General features: G+C 51.8%; 1 protein-coding gene across 1 annotated transcript in view; it reads left to right on the forward strand.

Annotated features, from left to right (window-relative positions):
- The window catches only part of KREMEN1 (kringle containing transmembrane protein 1), a 38,867-nt gene that overhangs the window by 4,302 nt on the left and 14,409 nt on the right, over positions 1–20,156 (forward strand). The window contains exons 2-3 of the mRNA XM_051973050.1: positions 16,249–16,411; positions 18,994–19,085. Of these exons, the coding sequence (XP_051829010.1) occupies positions 16,249–16,411; positions 18,994–19,085 (255 nt within the window). The remainder of the gene's footprint in view (positions 1–16,248; positions 16,412–18,993; positions 19,086–20,156) is intronic.

Genomic DNA, 20,156 nt, shown 5'->3' on the forward strand with positions numbered 1-20,156 from the left:
ATTCATGCAGTCAGCCACTGAAATCACCTCATTTGAACTTGCTTGAATCTATTCTCCACTACCTTCAGCTGCCCTGCAAGCAGCGTGGAGAGGAGAGAGAGTGGTGACCCCCAGAAGGGCTGGACTGGGCGCTCGTCTGTGGGACCTTGGACAAACCCAGTGGCCCATGTTGTCTGCCGTATAAAATGGCCACGACCTCGGGGTCGTAGGGAGGGCCAATGGAGGCACCACAGTGCGGTGGGAAGAATTCCAGATGGGGAACTAGGTGGCTCCAGATCTCCGTACCTCAGTTTCCTTACTTGTTCAATTAGGGATTTGGACTGGATGATCCCTAAGGGCCTTTGATCCTCCCTGTTGGATCCACTATGTTGTACATTGAACTTGAGTCAAGAAGGCTTGGGGCAGTTTCTAATGTTGACCTGTGCTGACTATGTGGGATTTAGATTGTGGAGGGAGACCTGGGTTAACTAGAGCAAGTCACTTCTCTGTGCCTCAGTTTCCACATCTGTAAAAGGCCATTGGACTAGATGGCTTCTGAGGTCCCTTCCAGCTCCAAGTCTGTGACCCAGTGAGATTCAGGTCACTCCGTGGGTGCGTTGCACTGCTGTTGCCGACACCAGTGGGAGCCGATCGAGTCTAGCCTAAGCTCTCGGAGTGCAGGGGAAACCTTGCATGTCTCCTGAACGGGCCATTAAAGTACAGTGCAGACACTGTACAAACTGTACAATGGAGCTGCCAATAGCCTCCTGCCCCCAGGATGAGGTGGGCAATCCCAGATGGGGCAGGAAAAGCCCCCTGGGGCAATCCCTCCGCCTCCCTCACGGACCCGCCCCCCGCTCCCCACCCCGTCCGAGTCCACAAAGCTCGGCATGACGTTGGCCACCAAGGGATCCCCTTTTAGCCACGGCAATAGTCCCAGAAGGGGTGGTGATCAGGAGTGCCCGCTTCGGGTTAGCATGAGCTCCTTGAAGGCCAGAAGCCATTCCTTAGGAAGAAAACCTGCCAAGGCAATGATGCGCCTGTGCTTTGGGGAGTTGGAGGGAGGCGAAGCTTTGCTCGAGGTTCAGGGGCTCCGGACGGTTTTTCTTCTGGTCACTCAGTCACTTAAAAAGTGGAAAGCTGCAGGGAGGTATGATACCAGGAGAAGCACTGGGAGAGGGCCGGCTGGGGTCCGAATTCAAAACCAGCCACGCTGGGCTGGCCAGAGTCACTAAATTTGTCTTTCTGCCTCATAAAACAGAGGTGACCCCCGCCCTGCCTCCCAGGGCTATGGTGCAGACCAAAGGAGATGGTCCCTGCCAGGCACTTAGTGGCACTACCTGGCACACAGTGGGTACTACAGAGATGTTAGCCAGGCACTTAGCGGCACACCTGGCGCACAGTGGGTGCTATAGAGATGTTAGCTCTTGTTACTGTTGTGGTTCTTATCCGCTGTGCCGGCTCACTACTGCAATTCACAGAAGTGGGAAGATGTGAGACGAGCTCTGGCTTCAAATTCTGTCCCTGGATCATACTGCCTGTGTGACCTTGGACAAGGCAGGTACCCTGCTAAGGCCTCAGTTTCCTCATCTGTAAAATCAGCTTGGTCTCGAGTATCTTCTAGTCCGTCGTTTCCTCTCAGAAGGGAAGTTCTTTGAGGTCATCGACTTAACAAAACATCTGGCACAGAGAGGGTGTTTCAGTTTGCCTCAGCGACTGGTTGAAGTGACATGGAAGTCCTTAACACTAGGTCACACTGTGGGGGAGAGAAAGGGGTTAGTGAGGGCCTGTAGCCCAGGGAAGGGAGGTTCTTGGAAGTCATTGGCTCTGGGGCATGTCAGTGTTCCTCAGCTTGGAGGAATGGAGAGCTGTCCCTGAAGTCTCTCATTCCTGGATTTCCCAAACTGCCCTGGGGCAGCCAGACTTAGCCTCATTAACACTGGTTTGAGACATTGCCATGTTTCTTTGCTTTTCCTTCAAACATATCAACCAGGGGATCATGGTGAGCAGAGCCGCTTTGGGGTGGTCCTTTCGCAGTATGAAAGCAGGCTGGCCAGAGAAGCGAGCTTGGAGACTTCTTTGGGATCCACAGGAGGCTCTTGGGGAGCTGGAAAGAGCCCAGATTTGGGGCCGAGCGGGCCTCAGCGAGGGGACACCAGGATAGAGAGCCGCTGGGGACACTGAGGGTGAATCTTTTAACCAGAACGTGGATGAAACCACCTCAATATATCCATCACAGCCCACTCCAGGCACCTGAGAACGGGGACTCCCACACCAGCCCTCTGAAATGGGGGTACAGACACCACAGGGCCCACCACGCAGATGAGCCCCCCCCCCCGAAGTCTAGCCGGGCAGCACTTGGGGGCTAGGATTCCACGGCAAGGACACTGGCGTCTCCCGGGGGCCCTGGAACGGCCTCAGCTGTGATATGGTGGCAGGTGTGGCTGGGGTGGGGGGCGGTGCGGGGGCCGAGGCCAGTGGTGAAATCCATCCCGGGAAAACATTTGTCGCTTCTTTTAAGGCGGATTTCACATCCCCATTTCTGTCATTCGACATGAAGCGGAGCATCCCTTTTTAAAATAACAGCATGATTAACGTGGTAGATTATTTTGTTTTGATGAAATCTTTTTTTTTTTTTTTTTTTTGGCCAGAAAAGCGAAACGTTCAGACATACCAAGTTGATTGTGTTTGTACTAGGGAACACGGAGTTAATGCAAAACACTCAAGAGAAAAGGCTCGCTCTGTGTGTGTGTGTGTGTGTGTGTGTGTGTGTGTGTGTGCGTGTGTGTGTGCGTGTGTGCGTGTATGTGTGTATGTGTGTGTGTACACACAGCTTTTGTCCCCAACAAAAAGAATAGGGAAGTGCATAATTTTCTAGACACACCCTCCCTTCTCCCCTTCCCAGCCCCCTTGGAACATGCTCATAAACAGGTTTTCAAGGCTGCCTCAGGCCCCCTGCAAGCACCTGGGCAGCCAGTGTGTGGGAGGGTGAGGCGCTTTCTACTCCCTCTCCCCCTCCCCTTTACTGCATGGGGGTGACCCCAGGTCTCCCTGGATTCATTGTAGACATAGTTGCAAAGGGACTCATCTCCCCTGACTCCAGGACCAGAGCTGTCCCACTTCTGTCGTTTTGTATCCCCCGGCCCGATCCCAAATCCCATCGATTGACGTCCCCCTCTGGTTCCATCACGGCCAACTCCAGAGAGTCTCATTACTTCCTTTTCTGTCAACCGAGGGGGACCTTCGAGCCCAAATGCTCTGATCCTGTAGCTTCCATCTCCTCAGTATGATTTTAGAAATATGAACATATGTATCTCCACATCCTCTCCCTCCTCCGCATTTATTTTAGCTGCTTCAGTTGTCCATTGGATTCAAATTCACTTATTCAACAAACATTTACTAAGTGCTCAGTATGTGTAAAACCCGGGACGCGGCACTTTAGCAAAAAAGGAAGCCATCGTACGTGGCTTCCTGGAGCTTGCAGTTAGGAGGCAGAATAAAGCCGGGGTTTTTTGAGAAGGTAGAGCAGACAGAATACGAGCGTGTTTGGAGCCGGGTATCGTGGGCTAAGAGGAGGAAGCTCCTCCCATCTGGTACCTTCCAAGATCTCAGCAGAGTTGGGACCTTTGAGGATGGGGAGCCTGGCTTGGGAGCTGTTGGGGAACAGACCTGGAGGAGCCTTGAAGGTTCCCCAGCCCATTTCCCTCTTTGTACAGATGAGGAAACTGAGGCACAGAGATGGAAAGGAACTTGTAGTGAGTGCTGTTCCATCTCAGTTTGGGAGTTGTTTACATAAAAAAGGCGTTTATATTCTGCCTTGTGCATATGTGCTATATCCAGTTAAGTTCATTTAAAATAGAATTTTAAATAAAAATTTAAAATAAGCTTAAATAAAAAATAGAAAAATGAATATTTTTTTGGGGGGGGTGGGGATTGCCAAGAATTGGAAAGCTCAGGAAGGAAGTGCCTTTGGAGGTGAATTTTGCATGGAGCTGAAGATCCCAAGGGATGGAGGGGATGAGAGAGCAAGGGAGTGAGTGCTCCCAGCCGCAGTGCAGGGTGGGGGGGATGGGCCGGAGGCAGGAGATGGCGTGTCTCCTCTGGGGGAGGAGCCAGGAAAGCATTTTGCACCCAGTACAGAGCTTGCGAGGTTCAACAGGTCGGAGTCTTGTCTTCCTGAGAGAGGGAAGTGCAGAGATGCTGGGGGGGTTGGGGAGAGGTGGAGGATATTTGGGGGAGTAGTGAGTTATCCGGATAGTGGCACAGAGTATGGAGGGCTAGGCCGGGGCCAATTCATGGAAGGCCTTGAACGCCAGACTAAAGAGCCCAGCCGGAATCCATGTGGCCCTGGGGGACCGTGGGGGAGTCACCCTCTCAGAGCCTCTCAGAGCCGGACTCACATTAATGGCAGTGGGGCGTCAGGTTTCCACCAGTGTTTTGGCTGTCCCAAACACGGCTCAGGCCAGGGGAGAGACTCGAAGGCAGAGGGAAAGCTAGAAAGCGAAGGCCGGCGAGGTCGAGGGCCTGTCCCTGGCTGTTGCACCAGGGGATGAGTAAGACAGCACCGAGGGCGGGGAGGCCTTCCAAGGAACGGGACCTGGCCACTGCACAGCTGCGTGGGGCTATGGGGAGGGACGGGCTGGGCTCCTCACATCCACAGCAGCCAGGAGGGGGGAGTTCCGGGGGCGGCCCCTGGCATTATTGAGCCGGGCAGCGGAGAAGAGGGCTTGTCAGAAAGGGGCCCTCCGCTCCCAGAGGGAGTCGGGCCGCCTCTCAGCCCGCCAGGGGCTTCTCTCTCACTCCAGGCAAATACCTCCATGGCCTGGACTTGTCCCAGAGCAGTTTGGGGAGGCGCACCGTTGGGGGGTGGGGGGGGAGGCAGTGCCCTTTGGGAGCCAGGCCCTTGACATGCAAGGTCCCATCCATCCCTCCTTCTCGTGGGCATCAGACTGCTCTCTGACTCCCCCTTCCCTCCCCTCCCCCCTTGCTGAGGCCCAGCCCCTACTTTCTACTGTCACTGATTGAATCCCTGGCAAGCAGCCTGGCCATTAAACTTTTGATTGTTTGACTTGCCACAAGGGTGGGGCGCTGCCTCTGCTGGGCAGGGGGGGCCGAGTGAATGGCTGCCCCACGTCGCCCCGCTTTGGCAGCTGCACCCTCCTTTCGGGCTGGTGGGCTCTTGGCCCTCCAGCCAGCGTGGATGTCCCTTCGATGGGGAGGAGGGCTCTTTAGGGCCCCCTCCTCCCTTCCTTTGTGGGGGAGTGGAGACAGATTTTCAAGATGAGTCAGGGTAGTATGTCACCATCAACACATGTGACTGGATTAAAAAAAAAAAAACAACAGAAACTACTTTTCATCTCTTAAAACAGATAGAAATAAATGGAAGTATCTGCCTGGAGTTTTGAGAAAGATGGCAACCACGTGGTGGCTGTCTTCTGGGGAGGAGGGGGGGGCTACCAGTCACCGCCGGCCAATCCGATCTCAGTATGTAAATTACTTGCTGCTGTTCAATCTATAAAAACTCATCTTCAAAGAAAATTATTGGGCTGGTAAAAATATTTTTAATAATGACCACAGAAGCCATATTTGTGTTTCTTTGATGTCCCCCTGAAGTCCCTTCTGGTTTGAATCAGATTGTTCCCACATAAAATACAGTGGAAATCTACAGTAATAAAAGCCCTATTCCTCCGTCTGTGGGGAAATAAACAGGATGGGCACTGTCCTTTTAAGGGTCTTTTCCCGTTCTTTCCCCCAGACGCGGGGCTCCTATTACCAGTGGGTGTTTTGGCATCCCTTAAGTGCCTTCCGTCCTTCCCTCCCGCCATGTTTTGCTCTTTCATTAAAGTGTTTCTGTTGTCTAATTATATCCTTTCAATCAAATTAGAGACTGCAGCATCTGGTTCGGGGCTGTAACTGCTGCCATCTGCACCTAGTATGTACAGGCCTTTTCAGCTGAAGATCATTCAAAGCAGGAAGAGATTTGGAGAGAGTGAAGTTGAGGGGAGGCTGACTTGAAAGGAGCCTCTTCAAAGTCTTGGGGAGCTGCCCTGTTTGCCACTGGGACGTGTGTGTTTGGGAGCTGGCTTCCCGGGCGCACGGGTGAGCTTGAGGGCTTCCACGCCCTTGCCACCCCGGGCTCAGATGGGCGCGCCGTTCGGAGCCGAGCCGGGCTCTTCGTGTTCGCCTTCACCGTCTTTTGAGAGATGGGGTTAGTCCCTTCCGGGGCTGCTGGGAGGATCAGATGAGAAAGTATATTGACACTTTTTTTTACCTTTTATAAATCTACAGTAACTGTAGAAAATCAGTTGCTCTTATTATTCTCCAGAAAGCCTCAGCCCTCTACAGACCTCACTGGACCATGGTTTTGGTTTCCCTCAATGGTCTTTGCTCCCTAGTATCTGCTTCAAGACTTTAGGGGACACCAAATGCAGCCCCATTGTGGGCTTCCGGAAGGTTATGCCCTCAGAGCTCTCCTCCCAGAAGTCCGTCAGCTATTACTTTTGTGGCAAATTCTGGGCCAGACCAGCTGTGAAACCATAGCCCAGCCAGCCTCAGAAAAGTCTTTTTTCTGTGGGACCTCAGTAGGATGGACAGGGACTGCCATTGTAACTTCTAGGGTGCTCGCTGAACAAAACCGATCTGGCCGGGAGTTTCAGACTGCACTCGGTCTGTCCCACAAGCCCAGCACCGGCTCTCCTGCTGGGAGCCCCCCTGAATCCCCTCAGAGCCGCTCGCTTGATTGGGCTCTTCCCGTGGATGAGGCCGGGAAGATCAGCTCCCAGCTCTGCCCTTTCTCTGCTCGAGCTCCCTGCTCACAAAGGATAGTAAGGTGAGCAGAAGCCCTAGGGTGAGTGAGTCTTGCATCTCCATCAGTTTTCATTTGGTGTGACCGGGACCACTTAGGAAATGATTAGAGTGGAGGGAGTGGGCCGAGATCAGGGGAAGAAACAGGGAAACAGGAAGCCTAGGACCTTTCCCAGCATCGAAGGGACTTCATGGTCCTGCTTCGTGGTCCCCGGGTTGAGAGTGGCCTGGTCACTGCAGCAGCTTCTCCTGGGGCGGATGAGAGATGTTCCCAGGCTCCCCAGCAGCCACACGCCATCATGGGAGACTGCAGGGAACGCACGGTCTGAGGAGGCCTCTTGGGTCCAAGATCTGGCGCTGGCCTCACACTCGGCTGTCTCATCTTGCAGCCAAGAGCCGAGGCCCGGCAGGGACGGCTGACCTCCCAGGCTCGGCTCTGCCTCTGCCTGGGCCTGGAGGGCCAAAGCCAAGAGCTTTCCTCGCGTGCAGGGGCCGGACCAACCACAGAGAAACAAGACCTGTCCCTCATCCTCGGCCAGCCGGAGGAAGAAAACCGTAACCTACCAGGAAAGTGTGACATTCCGCGTAGTGTGCCGACGTTCCGTGTAATGTGCTGGCATTCCACCTAGCGTTCTGACCTTCCACATAGTGTTCCGTGTCCATGTTTCCCCAACAGCAGAGGTAGAGAAGTGGGGGCGGGACACTTTCTCATACCCCTTCTTGAGGGCCTTGAGCTCGGCCCTTATAATTTCGGATTCAGTTCTCTGCAGTTCTGCACTTACTTAAGGGGTGCTCAGTAAACATTTAGAAAAGGAGACTGAGGGCCGGCCACTGATGTGAGACCTTGAGGAAACTTGCTCTGGGGAAATTGAAGCAGAGGGTCACCGAAGGCTGCTGGGCTCCCGGTGGGGGTCATGTGGCTCTGGAGGCAGAGGGATATGCAAACAGAGGGAATGGGCCAAGGGCTGGGGAGGGAAGAGCTATGCCAAGGTGGGCGGGGGGTATGCCAAGGGCTGGGGGGGGGGTCCTTCCAAATAGCTAGGTAAAGAACCACCTGGATTGGGGACCTTGAGGCTTCCCACTGGAAGGAGGGCTGGCAGGGCATAGGCTTGTGCTGGTTACCCTCATGGGATCTCAGTTTGTTTAGCTGTACAGTGGAAGCTCTGTCTCTTCTGCTTTCTTCACACATTTCTAATTGCAACAGAGCCTCTTATAAATGTTACATGTTCTTATTATCCCCTCCAGCTTCTCTGGAGAATCCCCATCCCGGTGAGTCAGGGCACAGGGACACTGCAGCTTCCCTGCCCCCCGAAGTCACGGGACGGATAATTTAGGGCCAGAAGGGACCTTCTTTTGAGGTCACTGTGTCCAATCCCTTGCTTTGCAGATGAGGAAACTCAGACCCAAGATAGGAAAAGCTTGACCAAAGACCCCCAGGTGCTAGATAAGATATGAAAGATTTCTGACAGAATTTGAAAACCGAGGTTTCCCAAGCCCAGTGCTCTCTCCAAGGGGCTCCCATGCACCCCGGGAGGCTGGGCACAGGCAGCAGACATGAGCCTTGGCAAAAACGCCAAGGCAGTTTGGTAGAGCCGTCAGTCATCGGCCCTTCCAGACCCAGGGTCCCTTTCGATTCAAAACTCGGCCTTCTCTGGGTGTAACCTTAGGAGAGATGTCTCTCTGGAGGTCATTTTTCCAAGAAACCTTTTAGCGTCACATCCCTCCCATAGGCCTCTCCTTTGGCTTCAGCTCCCACCGTCCCCTGTATTTAACACTTCAAAGACCCGTGACTTCATCAGTTTGGGTTTTCCCTCAGACACAGTTCACAGCCTCCTCACCCTTTGATGAATTGCTGTGGCCAAAAACTTTCCATCATTTGGTGGCCAGTCTTGTGGTGATGAGCAGCCTCTTCAATGTGGCCCAGTCCTTGGGGGCGGGGGGAGGCAGACGTCAGCTTTATTGTGGGGGCTGTATTTTCCACCTTTGCAGCTTGGGGAGGGGCTGGGCCCCCAGGATTTGTGCCAGAGCCTCTAAGGATCCAGGATCACCTGCGGGAGCTTTAATGGAAGCTGTGGCAAGTAGAAATCCTGAACTGGGACTCCCAGAACCTCTAGGAGTCTTGGTGGGCTGAGAGGGGGCCCTCTGGCATTTGGAGACTCCTGAAGTGCTACCTGATGCAAGGGAGACACCAGTCTCTGCACAGAGCCCTGTGGGTTCTGCCCTCAGCAGAGAAAGTAGGTTCTTTAGGGTCCTGGATTTAAGCTGGCTGCCCCAAGAACTCTTACTCCTTTACCTAGGATGAGTTACAGTTGTGCTGAGCCCATTGCCTTATTCATATTTAATATTTTTATGTTAATGGAGTTGATTTGATATTTAAATATTTGAAGGGATAGAACACAAGTGGCTGCCACGATGGGCTGTGCCGTGTGGCTTGGGCGGGTTCATTATTGTCCCCGATCAGCACTCACTGACATTCAGGGCCCACTGCCCCCTGAGCTTCTGTGATGATCATCAAGAACAAACCGAGAAAGTGAGTGTCCTCCGCCTAGGAGCTCTTTAACAGCCTTCCTTTTCCACTCCCCCCTTCCCCAAAGGAGTGATCTCCTTTAGCCCAGGATAACAATAGATATTTCGTAGCGTCTTATTGGAGAGCCTCTCAGCGTCCCAGAGAAGAAGTACCTGCAGGGATTATTGGCCCCCAAGTAGGTGCTCAGGGTAAGGGTGGGACGCGCCAGTCAAGAGTCAGAGGAATGATTCCAACATGATTTATCCTGACTCCACAGGGCTGTGATGTCTCTCCAGAAAGAAAACCGAAGGATTATGTTATAAAGAACTACTAAGATTTAGAGTGTTTCTGCCTTTATCCACCTTTTGTTGCATTACTCATACGGAGTCAGAATGCAGCTTACTCTGGGAAGAATCTACTCCTCTAGTCCATTGTCTAGGCTGAGGCCCTTTTATTGGCTTAAGTGATGCCCGTAACCCTTCTCAGAAAAAAAAAAAAAAATTAAGTGCATGACATACAAAACAAAGGATGTCAAAGGAAACCGGTCAAATTTAAATACTTTTTCAATTTACATCTGTCTGTCTATGTATTTAAAAAAAAAAAGTTCATGGATCCTGATCCTTAACTGACCTTAACATTCTCAAGTGAGCAATACATTAGATTCCCCCCTCGTCAGAGAGCTTATGTCATAACATACCATACACCATAGATCTGGAGTGGGAAGGGATTTCAGAAGCTACCTTGTGTACACAGATGAGGGAACTGAAGTTCATAGGGGTTAAATGACTTTTTGGGGGTCACTCAGGTCATGAGCATCACAGGGAAGATTTGAACCCCAGTCCTCTGACTTCAGGGCCAGGATTCTCTCCTCTATGCCACTGAGGTTGTCACAATGATTTGTGATTCAGTTATGGAGTGACAAGGCAGCCTCTGAGGTCCTACAGACATTAACCTCCAGTGTGGCTGACTCAATCTGAAGCTAATTTGTTGGTTTACATTTTTAAAAATCTTTTTTAAAAATTGTTTTTTATTTCTTAATGAAGAATTTGACATGACTTTAAAAGTATACTTTAAAACTATAAAGTATGAAGCCTCTGCCATATGTGTCAGGGGAACAGGTATATTCACTTAGAGTGGGAAAAGATCGTTGAGTCAACAACAGGCATTTATTAGCCTCACCTAATTAGCTTGCCTAATATGACTCCCTCATTTTCAGTGGGAGAATCTGAGGTGAGAGAGGTTCAGTGGTTTTTTTAAAGTCCCACAGGAGTGCTGAAGTTTGGATCTAATACTTGTATCTGTTTCCATTGGCATGGTGCATTTGAGAGTGTCGCTAGCGTTTCCAGATGGGTTAATAGAAGGAACATCAGATTTAGGGTCTGAGGACCTGGGTTCAAACCTTTTTTTTTTCTCCAAGAAATTATTTTTGAATGAGTTCAGATTTTGATTTTACTGCTTATAACCTTGAATAAGTCATTGAAAACTGAGCCCCTCCGCCCTTTTGCTTTCAGTGATATGAAGGAATTAGATGTGATTAATGAGTAGCTATTGTTCTCACTTCCATGATTTCTCTATCCTTAGTTGGACTTTTCTATCTCTATGGGAAAACCACTTATTCTTTTCCTTAAAACCTTAAAAACTGAAACTGGTGGTTTCTAGGAACAGGAATGAATATTGACTCTTTTCCCTAACAACCTGCACTGTCCCTTCTCCATTACTGTTAAGTGCAGAGTTGTGCTTAGTGCCATCAGAAAAATACCAAGATGGCAGAGACAAGGCAGGGACTCGTCTATGCTCTCCCCCAAACTCCTCCAAGTACCTCTAAACAAATTGTAGAGAACCCACAAAAAAGATGGAGTGAAACAGTTTTCCAGCCCAGGACAACTTGGAGGGGTCGGTAGGAAGGCTCTGTTGCACTAAGGTGAGAGTGGAACTCACTCTACACAGGCTGTGCCATCAGAGGGCTGGCCCCAGCAAACCAGAAACAGGCCTGAGGGCATCTGAATCAGTGGTGGAGGGGCAGTTTCCAGACCCCCTTAGTCCACAGATGCCAAAGACAGCTTACAACATTGGCCGGGAAAGGTTTGTCCCACTTGAGTAAGAGTAGAATATAGTCCCAGCAAACAAGGAGTGGGCTTTGGGAGCCCAGAATCAAAAGCAGTGGCAGCTTCAATAGATCTAGGCTCTTTTTTTTTTTTTCAGGGATATTATACTTTTTTTTTAATATTTTATTTTATTTTATAATAACTTTATATTGACAGAATCCATGCCAGGGTAATTTTTTTTACAACATTATCCCTTGCACTCGCTTCTGTTCCGATTTTTCCCCTCCCTCCCTCCACCCCCTCCCCTATCTAGGCTCATTTGAAAATGATTTTGATCATTTCTCAGTTGGGGAATGGCCCTTGTTTTTATAAATTTAACTCCATTCTCTATATATTTGAGAAATGAGAAATTTTATCAGAGAAATTTGCTTCAACTTTTTTCCCACAATTACTCTTGTTAATGTATCCTCCCCCTCCCCCCTCCCCCCCAGTTTATTTTATTCTCTCTCCTTTCACTCTGGCTCTTATTGGAGAAATGCAAATTAAAACCATTCTGAAATACTACCACATACCTGTTAGATTGGCCAATAGGACAAAAAAGGAAAATATCAAATGTTGGAAGGGATGTGGGGAAAATGGGATCATTTCTGCATTTTGGGTAGAGTTGTGAACTGATTCAACCATTCTGTAGAGCAGAACTTTGCCCAAAGGGCTATAAAACCATTCATATCCTTTGAGCTTGCAATACTATTACTAGGTCAGCATCTCAAGAGATAAAAAAAAGGAATAGGACCTATATGTACAAAAAAATTATAGCAGCTCTTTTCTGGGGAAAAGAAAAATGGAAATTGAGGGAATGCTCATTAATTGAGAAATGGTTGAATAAATTGTGGCATTTAATTATGATGAAGTACTATTGTGCTATTAGAAATGATGAGCAGGATGCTCTCAGAAAAACCTTGAAAGACTTCCATGAGCTGATGATATAAAGTGAAATATACTGTGTACAAAGTAAGAGCAATATAATGAGATGATCAGCTATAAATGATGACTATTCTCAGCAATGCAATAATCCAAGACAACTCTAAGGATATATGATTTTAAAAATTGCCTTTTGTATCCAGAGAAAGACTTGATGGTGTCTGAATGTGTATTGAAGCACACTTTTTACATTTTCTTTCACAACATGACTGTTATGGAAATGTTTTGCATGACCACACATGGATAACCTATCAATATAGGTTATACTTGCTTGTATTCTCAGTGGGGTGGGGAAGGAGAAAGGAAAAGAATCTGGAACTCAAAATTTTAAAAATGAATGTTAAAAATTGTTAATTAGGGAAATATTAAATACTAAATAAACTAAAAACAGAAAAAAGAACAAAACAAAAGATGTCTTTCATCTCCCCTCAGAAAAACCTTAATCTCAGTAATTTACCCACAGATCACAAAATTCTGAATGGTCCAGCAGTAATCATTTACAGTGATATGAAAGAAGATTTAGGGAAGCCAGAAAACCTGTGGAAATATTTGCTCTAGCTTAGAGCAAAAGATAGGAGAGCCAGGCTCAGGTACTTCCTTGATTGAATGATCTTGGGTGGGTCATGTTATTTCTCTAAAACTCCCTTTACTCATCCTGACAGGGAACTGGACTGAATGACCACTCAAGCATGAGTTTATGATCTTGAGCAGAAACAGATGCTAAAATAAGTCACCTTTATAAAGGATCCAAGGAGCCATCAGAAAGCCATGTTTATCTACTGGAAATTCAAACAGAAAGCTAGTCCAGAAAGCTAAAACCAGAGAGCAAATTTTCTCAGATGGGCACATTTAGGGGGAGCGCAATTGGCCATGACCCGGTGATGGAGCTTTCTTGAAGAAGACCTTGTCCATCTTGACTCGGTTTCGTCCATCTGTTCGTTCCCATTCAAAGGGCTCATTTTCTGCCCCTGAAGCCCCCGGGTCATCTTTTAGGATGATGGCTCTCCCATCTGATTCCAAGACATGCCGTGTCCAGGCTGGCTAAGCTAATCTGCCTAGAGCTCTGGTTACTTGGGATCATGCTAACATTTATAATCATTCAATATTTGTGTTTCTGTGCACAAAGATCCTTATCTTCTTTGGAAGGAGAGCTGGTGAGCATTTCCCAACACTGCTAGTTGAAGCCATGATTATTTCCATTAATTGCATTCCCAGAAGCCACCTCATTTTCACTGGCTTGCACTTTTTTCTTCCCCACCTGTCTGATTTTGGTAGAAAACTAGTCACGATAAAGAAATTAAGTCACTCCTCACTTAATCACAGTTAAGATTCATTGGCTATTTAGTCATGAAGTAAATTTTAGTCTCGGAAATAAAGGCATATGAAATTAATTTTAGGGATAATTTCCAGTGTTAGAAAAATTTTTTTTTTGCTGAGGCAATTGGGGTTAAGTGAGGCCAGATTTGAATTCAGGTCCTCCAGACTTCAGAGTTGGCACCAGTTTTTTTAAAAGATCGTTCAGTGTTTTAGGAAAGATACCACTTGGTCCCAGATATTTTTCAGGGGACCTGCTGCCTAGCTTTGAATGACTTCACCTGGATCCCTATTAAATGGGGCCACATTAGCTTCAGCCCAGAGGTGAACTTTTTCTCCTGCTTTCCCCTCACGAGCCTCTTTGTAATCCATGTGTAGTACAATTGGACCCACAGACAGGGGGCAGTAGAGAAGAATAATCTCTTGTTCCATCCCCTAAGGTGACTTCCATTATCCAAGTCAAGAGCTCCTATGCAATTCTTCCAATTTTTAAAAGAGTGCTCTTGGCCGAGCTTTGGAGATTTGGGGTCTCGCACATCACAATTGTTTATCCCGAATCCATAAAAGGGTCTGGCTTGGATCCTACTCTGGGATTCAAATACCTAACGAGAAAGGGCTTAAGAGCTTCTGCCGTAGGCTTTGGGTCTGTCCTATGGCACTCTAGGTTTCTGTCAAACTCTTCTACCTACTGAACCCCCCACAGAAGGGTTCGAGCTGATAGAAAAGTGTGGCGTGAAATGGAGGAGGAAAAGAAACCAGCTCCGGAAGGGAGGGGAAAGTGAGTCATTGCCCGACTCCAAAGAGCTCACCAATGTTCAGGCTTGTGCCCATGGAAGGAGACGGCAAGAGGTGATATGAGGGGACCTTGTTGAGCTCCCTTAGTGTGTTGTGCCTTTTTTAGAATGTAAGCTCCTTGCGGCCAGGGATGGTCTTTCTTTGAGCTTGGATTTGTATCCCCAGCACCCAGCAGAGTGACTGACTAAACTTGAGCTCGTCAGGGCCCTATCCTGGGAGATTAGACAAGTATACCAGGGACAACGCGGGGAACCACTTCCTGCGCAGAGTACGTGGTGCCAAATTGGGGTGTGATTTTCAGTGAAAAGAAAGTGGGTAGAGGGAGCTCACGGCACCCAGCACACATTCTGATATTTGATGACGCCAAGAGCGGGTGTCCCCCACCTTGCAGAACTCACAAGACTTAGGTTCGTTTTTCCTCATCTTTTCTTCCCAATAGCACTCATAGGGAAATGGTGACTAGTGATGGTCAGCCTGATAGTCATAGAATCAACACTAGAAGGAAATTTGTAATAGGAGGCAGTGTGGTCCAATGGCAAGAGCCCAGTACGGCTGATGGGGAAAGTGTCCCACGGAAGGGGGACCCACAAGCACCGGGGCCTCTTCAGCCACCACCCAACTCCCCAGTTTGCCTTTGAAGGCGTCCCCTTGCCCACACTTCCCTTACTGTAGAAAGCCAGTCCGCTGAAGGTGGGCTTTGTGTGGAGTCTGTTGTGCCAACCCAAATAATTTGGGCTGTGGGCACGGCTGGGACTCTGACCCGGAGAATGGGCTGGTTCCAGTCAAAGCACGGCCTGCGGGTGCTGAGTGGGAAAATGGGCTCTTCCGAACATAGTTTTTGAATGATCAAAACGCTCCGAGAAATGCTTGCCAGAAGAGTGTGGCCTGTGGGGTTGGGGCTGGGGCAGGCCAGTGGCCCCGGGCGGGAAAACCAGCTGATCTCTGGGTCTTTGGTCCCAGGAGCCAGAAGGAGGGTGAAGATTGGAAAAGAAAAGGCAGGAGTGGCGATTTCCAGAGCCTTTGGGTTGAGGTGGGCTTGCAGGACTCTCGTCACTGTAGCTAACACAGTTCCTCTTGTTTCTTTGCCGTGCGTTTGACGAGAACCCTTCTGGATTCGATCTGGAACAAAAGCCATTGGTCTGGGCTCCCACCCTCCCCCTTTGAGGTCCCAGGCTCCAAGATGGCATCACCCACCACGGCTCATGGTTTGGCTCAGTGAGGGTCCCCTAGGCTCAGGGGCTTGGGGACAGGGGGGCCGAGGGGGCGGCCTGGCCCAGCCCCTCCTGTTTACCCGTCCCCTGGTGCCTCCATCCCTAGGCTGTGGGGAGGACTGTTACTCATTACCAGGGAATTTGAGTCATTCCCCCACTTGTGTGATTGGGATTCCGAAGCATTCTGTGTGCGAGGGGCTGATTAAATCCAAGTGTCAATGCCGCCTCTCCAGCTTGGAGGGGGGACGGAGCTGCAGCTGGGGGGCCTGGTTTTGGTTACTACACAAAGGCACTGGCAAGAACCGTGACCCCCTCCAAGTACCCAGAATTCCAGAGGAGCGTCTGCTGCCAACTCTTCCCATATCAGGATTTCTGGGTTCATTTCAAGGGCCCACCACATTCCAGCTCCTGTCTCCCCCACAACCGTGTCTGCCTTTGGCAAAGGTGCTTCCCCATCACCCCTCAGGGAGCTTCTCCGAGGTGCTTCCCGGGGGTCGGCACAGAGACGCCCCCGGTCCTGGGCTCACAGTCGCTCGGAGCCAGCCGAGCAATGGCCCGAGGGGAAGAGAAGGCTCGTCCAAGGGATCAGTCTCTTGTTTCTTCTTCCTTCTAGAGTGTTTCACAGTCAATGGAGTCGACTACAGGGGCAGGCAGAACTGGACAGCGCTGCATGGAGGGAAGACCTGCCTCTTCTGGAACGAGACCTTCCAGCACCCGTACAACACTCTGAAGTACCCCCATGGAGAAGGAGGCCTGGGAGAACACAACTACTGCAGGTGAGACCGCTGCCTCCATGGGCTGGGCGCCGGGGTCCCTGCCTGCCATGAGCTCAGCTTCCAACGGGAGAGACAGGAAGGGCATGGGAAAATCTGTACGGCCTGGATGGAAAAGGAAGAAACAAAGGAGTTCTAGACCCACGAGTTAGGGAGGAGGGGATGGGCAAAGGCCTCAGGCCCTCTCTGTCCCCTTTCCCAGCTGGGACCAGAGAAAAGCACGGAATGTGGAGCTGTCTGGCCCGAGTTCAGAACCTGCCTGTGTCCCCATCTCCCCCTTAAATGAAAGTCTTCCTTCTCAGACTCTCTGCTAAGCGGGGCTCGTCCTGAGAGAGCTGTTGCGTGCACCCCCGCGCCACTCCCTGCCTCCATCTTTGCCCATTGGCCATCCTCCTCCCCATCCTGTCTTAGGTTCCTTGCTCACACCTGCTCACTCCCCTTGCCCGTTCTACGAAAGTGGCAAGCCCGGCAAGAGCAGAATGTGTGCCACGGCTCTGGCAGCGGGGGGTCCAAGCCAGGTGTGTGCGGGTGGTGGGGGCACCCCGAATCAAGAGGGCGCGGATTCAAATCCTGCTTCTGACCCCATGGCCATAGCAAGTCACATGGCCCCTTGGGATTTTAATTCCCTTGTCCATCTGTAAAATGGACCTCTTAAAGGAGAGAGCAGGGATAGAGGACCCAGCGTGTGCCTTTTTGTGCCCGCCACGGCCCCAAGGCTGCTCAGGGCGGCCTGGGAACAGCTGTCAGGCCTTCTCAGACTGGCTGTGTTTGCCCATTGGCTGGTCTGGACTGGAGAGATTACAGCTGTGCACACTAACCCTGCACTTGAGGTACTTCTGCACAAGACCCCGGTAACCTGATTCATGGCTCAGGAATTTCTAGCATTTAATTATTAGAACAGGTGCAACAGCAATACTTCCCAGCCTGTCGGAAGTAGGAAGCAGTGGCTGCTGGGTAACCCCCGGTTTCCCCAGCTTAGCCCCCAGTCCCCGCTCGGTTCCCATCCCGTCTCTGGGAATCCTTTTCCACACGGAGGCCCCCGGCTTGTCCGGATGTCGATGAGGCCTTCTAGGCCAATCCCCGGGCTCAGTGCCCTCTCGGAGGCCAAAGAGCAGATCGGCCAGGGTCTGAACCCAGCTTCTCAACCCCCGTCTGCTCTGATTCCCTTTATTCGAGAACGACTTGGTTCCCAAACGGCCCTTCCCCAATTTTCTGCTTTCATCTGCCTGGAAAGTAAATCTGAAAACCCCCTGTGGCTTTTCTTATTACCTGAGGTTTCCTAAGCAAGCGGTCAGTGGGGCGGAGGGAGGCGGTTAATGGTAACTGCTAGGCGGGATGCGGGGAGACTGTCCGGCGGCCAGACCAGGAGCCCCGCCTGCCCAGCAGCCCCCCTGCTGCCTCCCTGCCCCTCACCCCACCCCGTGCAGGGGACCTGAATGACGAGTTTCTACTTCAAAGGAGATGAGAGCCGCCCCTGGTCACCTGGGGAGCAGGTGGAGCCCCCCAGGAGGGGCCGATCCTGCCCTTGGTTCCCGGGCACAAGGACCGTCCCTGAGGCTGCACTAAGGGACGCGGCTGAGCGGCTGGAACCGGATCGTGGCTCCAGCTGGCGTTTCAGGGGGCTCGGATCCCTCCCGGCCCCTTGGATTTCTCTGCCAGAGATATCCTATACCCTGTTTATCTTCAGCTTGGCTTAGACCGGTTTAGTCTGGGATGTCTGAGAGACGGAGCGATAGGAGCACGTTTGCCTGGCGGAGGTCTCCTATCAGAGGGAGGAGCAGGGCCGGCCAGGGCCCCAGGCATCAAGGGCCCCATTGTCCTTGGGAAGGCTTATCTCCCAGCCCAGGGCTAGACACACAAGACAGGGTCCCTCCCAGCCTGCCGGGAGGCCCCAGGCTCTGGGTGCCTGTTTCCGGCCCCACCAGAGGCTCGGGTTTCCATGTCCTGGGTCCGGATGAGGGGGAATGTGAGGAGGAGCTAGGGAAGGGAGAGCTTCGTGCCCCCTCGTCCCCCACCAGCTTCCAGTACACTCTCACTAGCCTCTCTAGAGTTCCTGCTTCCTCTGAAGGAACCTAAACCTGAACCTGAAGCAGCCCTTGGACTGAAAGGATCAGGGCTGAGCCTCTGGCCTTGGGCTTGCCTTCAGGGGAGTTCTGAGCCCAGTGCGGGTCATCAGGGCGACTCCTCCGGGCCTTCCCCCCTTTTCCCACTGGATTTGCCTCCCACTCCGACTTCACAGGCCGAAGTCGTCTCATCTGACCTTGACCAAATCCATCCTTTCCCCTTCCCTAGCACCCCGTCCATTTAGAGACCCCCCCAGCCATGGGGATGCGTCCCCCCAAGGATCCCTGGGGGCATCTCTGCTGGCGGTGGCCGCCCACCCGAGCCAGGGCCACAGTGGCCACCTCCCTGAAGACTGGCTGGGTGGGGACGGCCTCTCCTTGTCCAGCTTCCTCCTGAGCACTCACTGTGGGCTTGGATGCCCGGCTCCTGATCCGGCCGGGGCCAGGGCAAGGGGAGGGGCCGGAGCAAGGAGACAAGTTGGGAGAACCTGACTTGGAATTTTACGTCTTTCTTGTCCGTAGGAACCCGGATGGAGACGTGAGCCCCTGGTGCTACGTGGCCGAGCACGAGGACGGCGTCTACTGGAAATACTGCGAGATTCCGGCTTGTCAGAGTAAGGGGGGCTGGGGTGGGGCCCGGATGGGCAGGTCCCCGGGATTCGCACGGTTCCCACCAAAGCTCATTCCGGTGTTGGCCATGTGGACGACACACCCAACCTGCCTCCCAGCCGTGGTGTCTCCTTCCTTCTTGGGAACACAAGGCAACTGTCCGAGCGGTAACCCAGGGCCTTCCCTGGTGTGGGCCTTCCCTCTACCAGTTCAGATCGCAGCTCATCCCCCCGCTCTCTGCAAAGTCCCCCGGTCCCAAACTCATCTGCTCTGGGCTGGCCAGGGAGCACAGGCCGCAGGGAGGGACGCAGGGAGCCCCAGACTTAGAGCTGGGAGCCCTGACCTCGGTCCCTCCCCACAGGGCGACCGGGCCATCCCGGGCAGGCGAGTTTAGTTCTCTCACCCAGAGTGGGCTGACAGCGCCTGCACCCCTCGCCTCGCGGGGTGGGTTACCCATGGACTCAGAAACATGACTTCAGCTGCTTCCCCTCCTCGCACCCAAAGCCTCAGAGAGAGCCTGGGATCATGCGTCAGAGAAGCCGGTCCCTGGCTCCCCTCCTGGCGCTCCCTGGGGCAGGGCCACCTCCCGGTTCCCTTCCCTGCACAATGAGAGGTGGGGCTGTGGGGCTGAGGAGTCTGTACCCCACGGTGGCTCTGGTCCGGGAGCCGCTGCTCCCCAAAGTCCGAGCCGCCCGTGGCTGGGAAATTGTCCGGAGAGCGAGAAGCCAGCCCCAGACTTGGTGTAACCCCTGACCTGTTTGTCCATTTCTTCATCCCACCTTTGAAAGACTCGGCTTCCATTTCTGTTACTTAGCACAGAATCCGGTCAGTTTGGGATGATTAACTGCTTGGTTCCCCCCGGTTCCTGTTTTACGGGGGCGTCGGAGGATGTGACCTCTCAGGGTCCGTCGGCTCGCTGACCTCTTGCCCCTGGGCATCTGTGCCTCTGACTGACAGAGGAGATGGGCACCGGATGCTCCATCCCAGGCCTCCCAGGCCCAGCCCTGGTGACCTGCCCTTCTGTAAGGCTCCCTGTCACCCGGTCACTCCTGCCCCGCCCATTGTACTCCTTGTCA

This window comes from Antechinus flavipes, chromosome 1 (assembly GCF_016432865.1).
Source record: "Antechinus flavipes isolate AdamAnt ecotype Samford, QLD, Australia chromosome 1, AdamAnt_v2, whole genome shotgun sequence".
In the NCBI taxonomy this organism is placed as follows: Eukaryota; Metazoa; Chordata; class Mammalia; order Dasyuromorphia; family Dasyuridae; genus Antechinus; species Antechinus flavipes.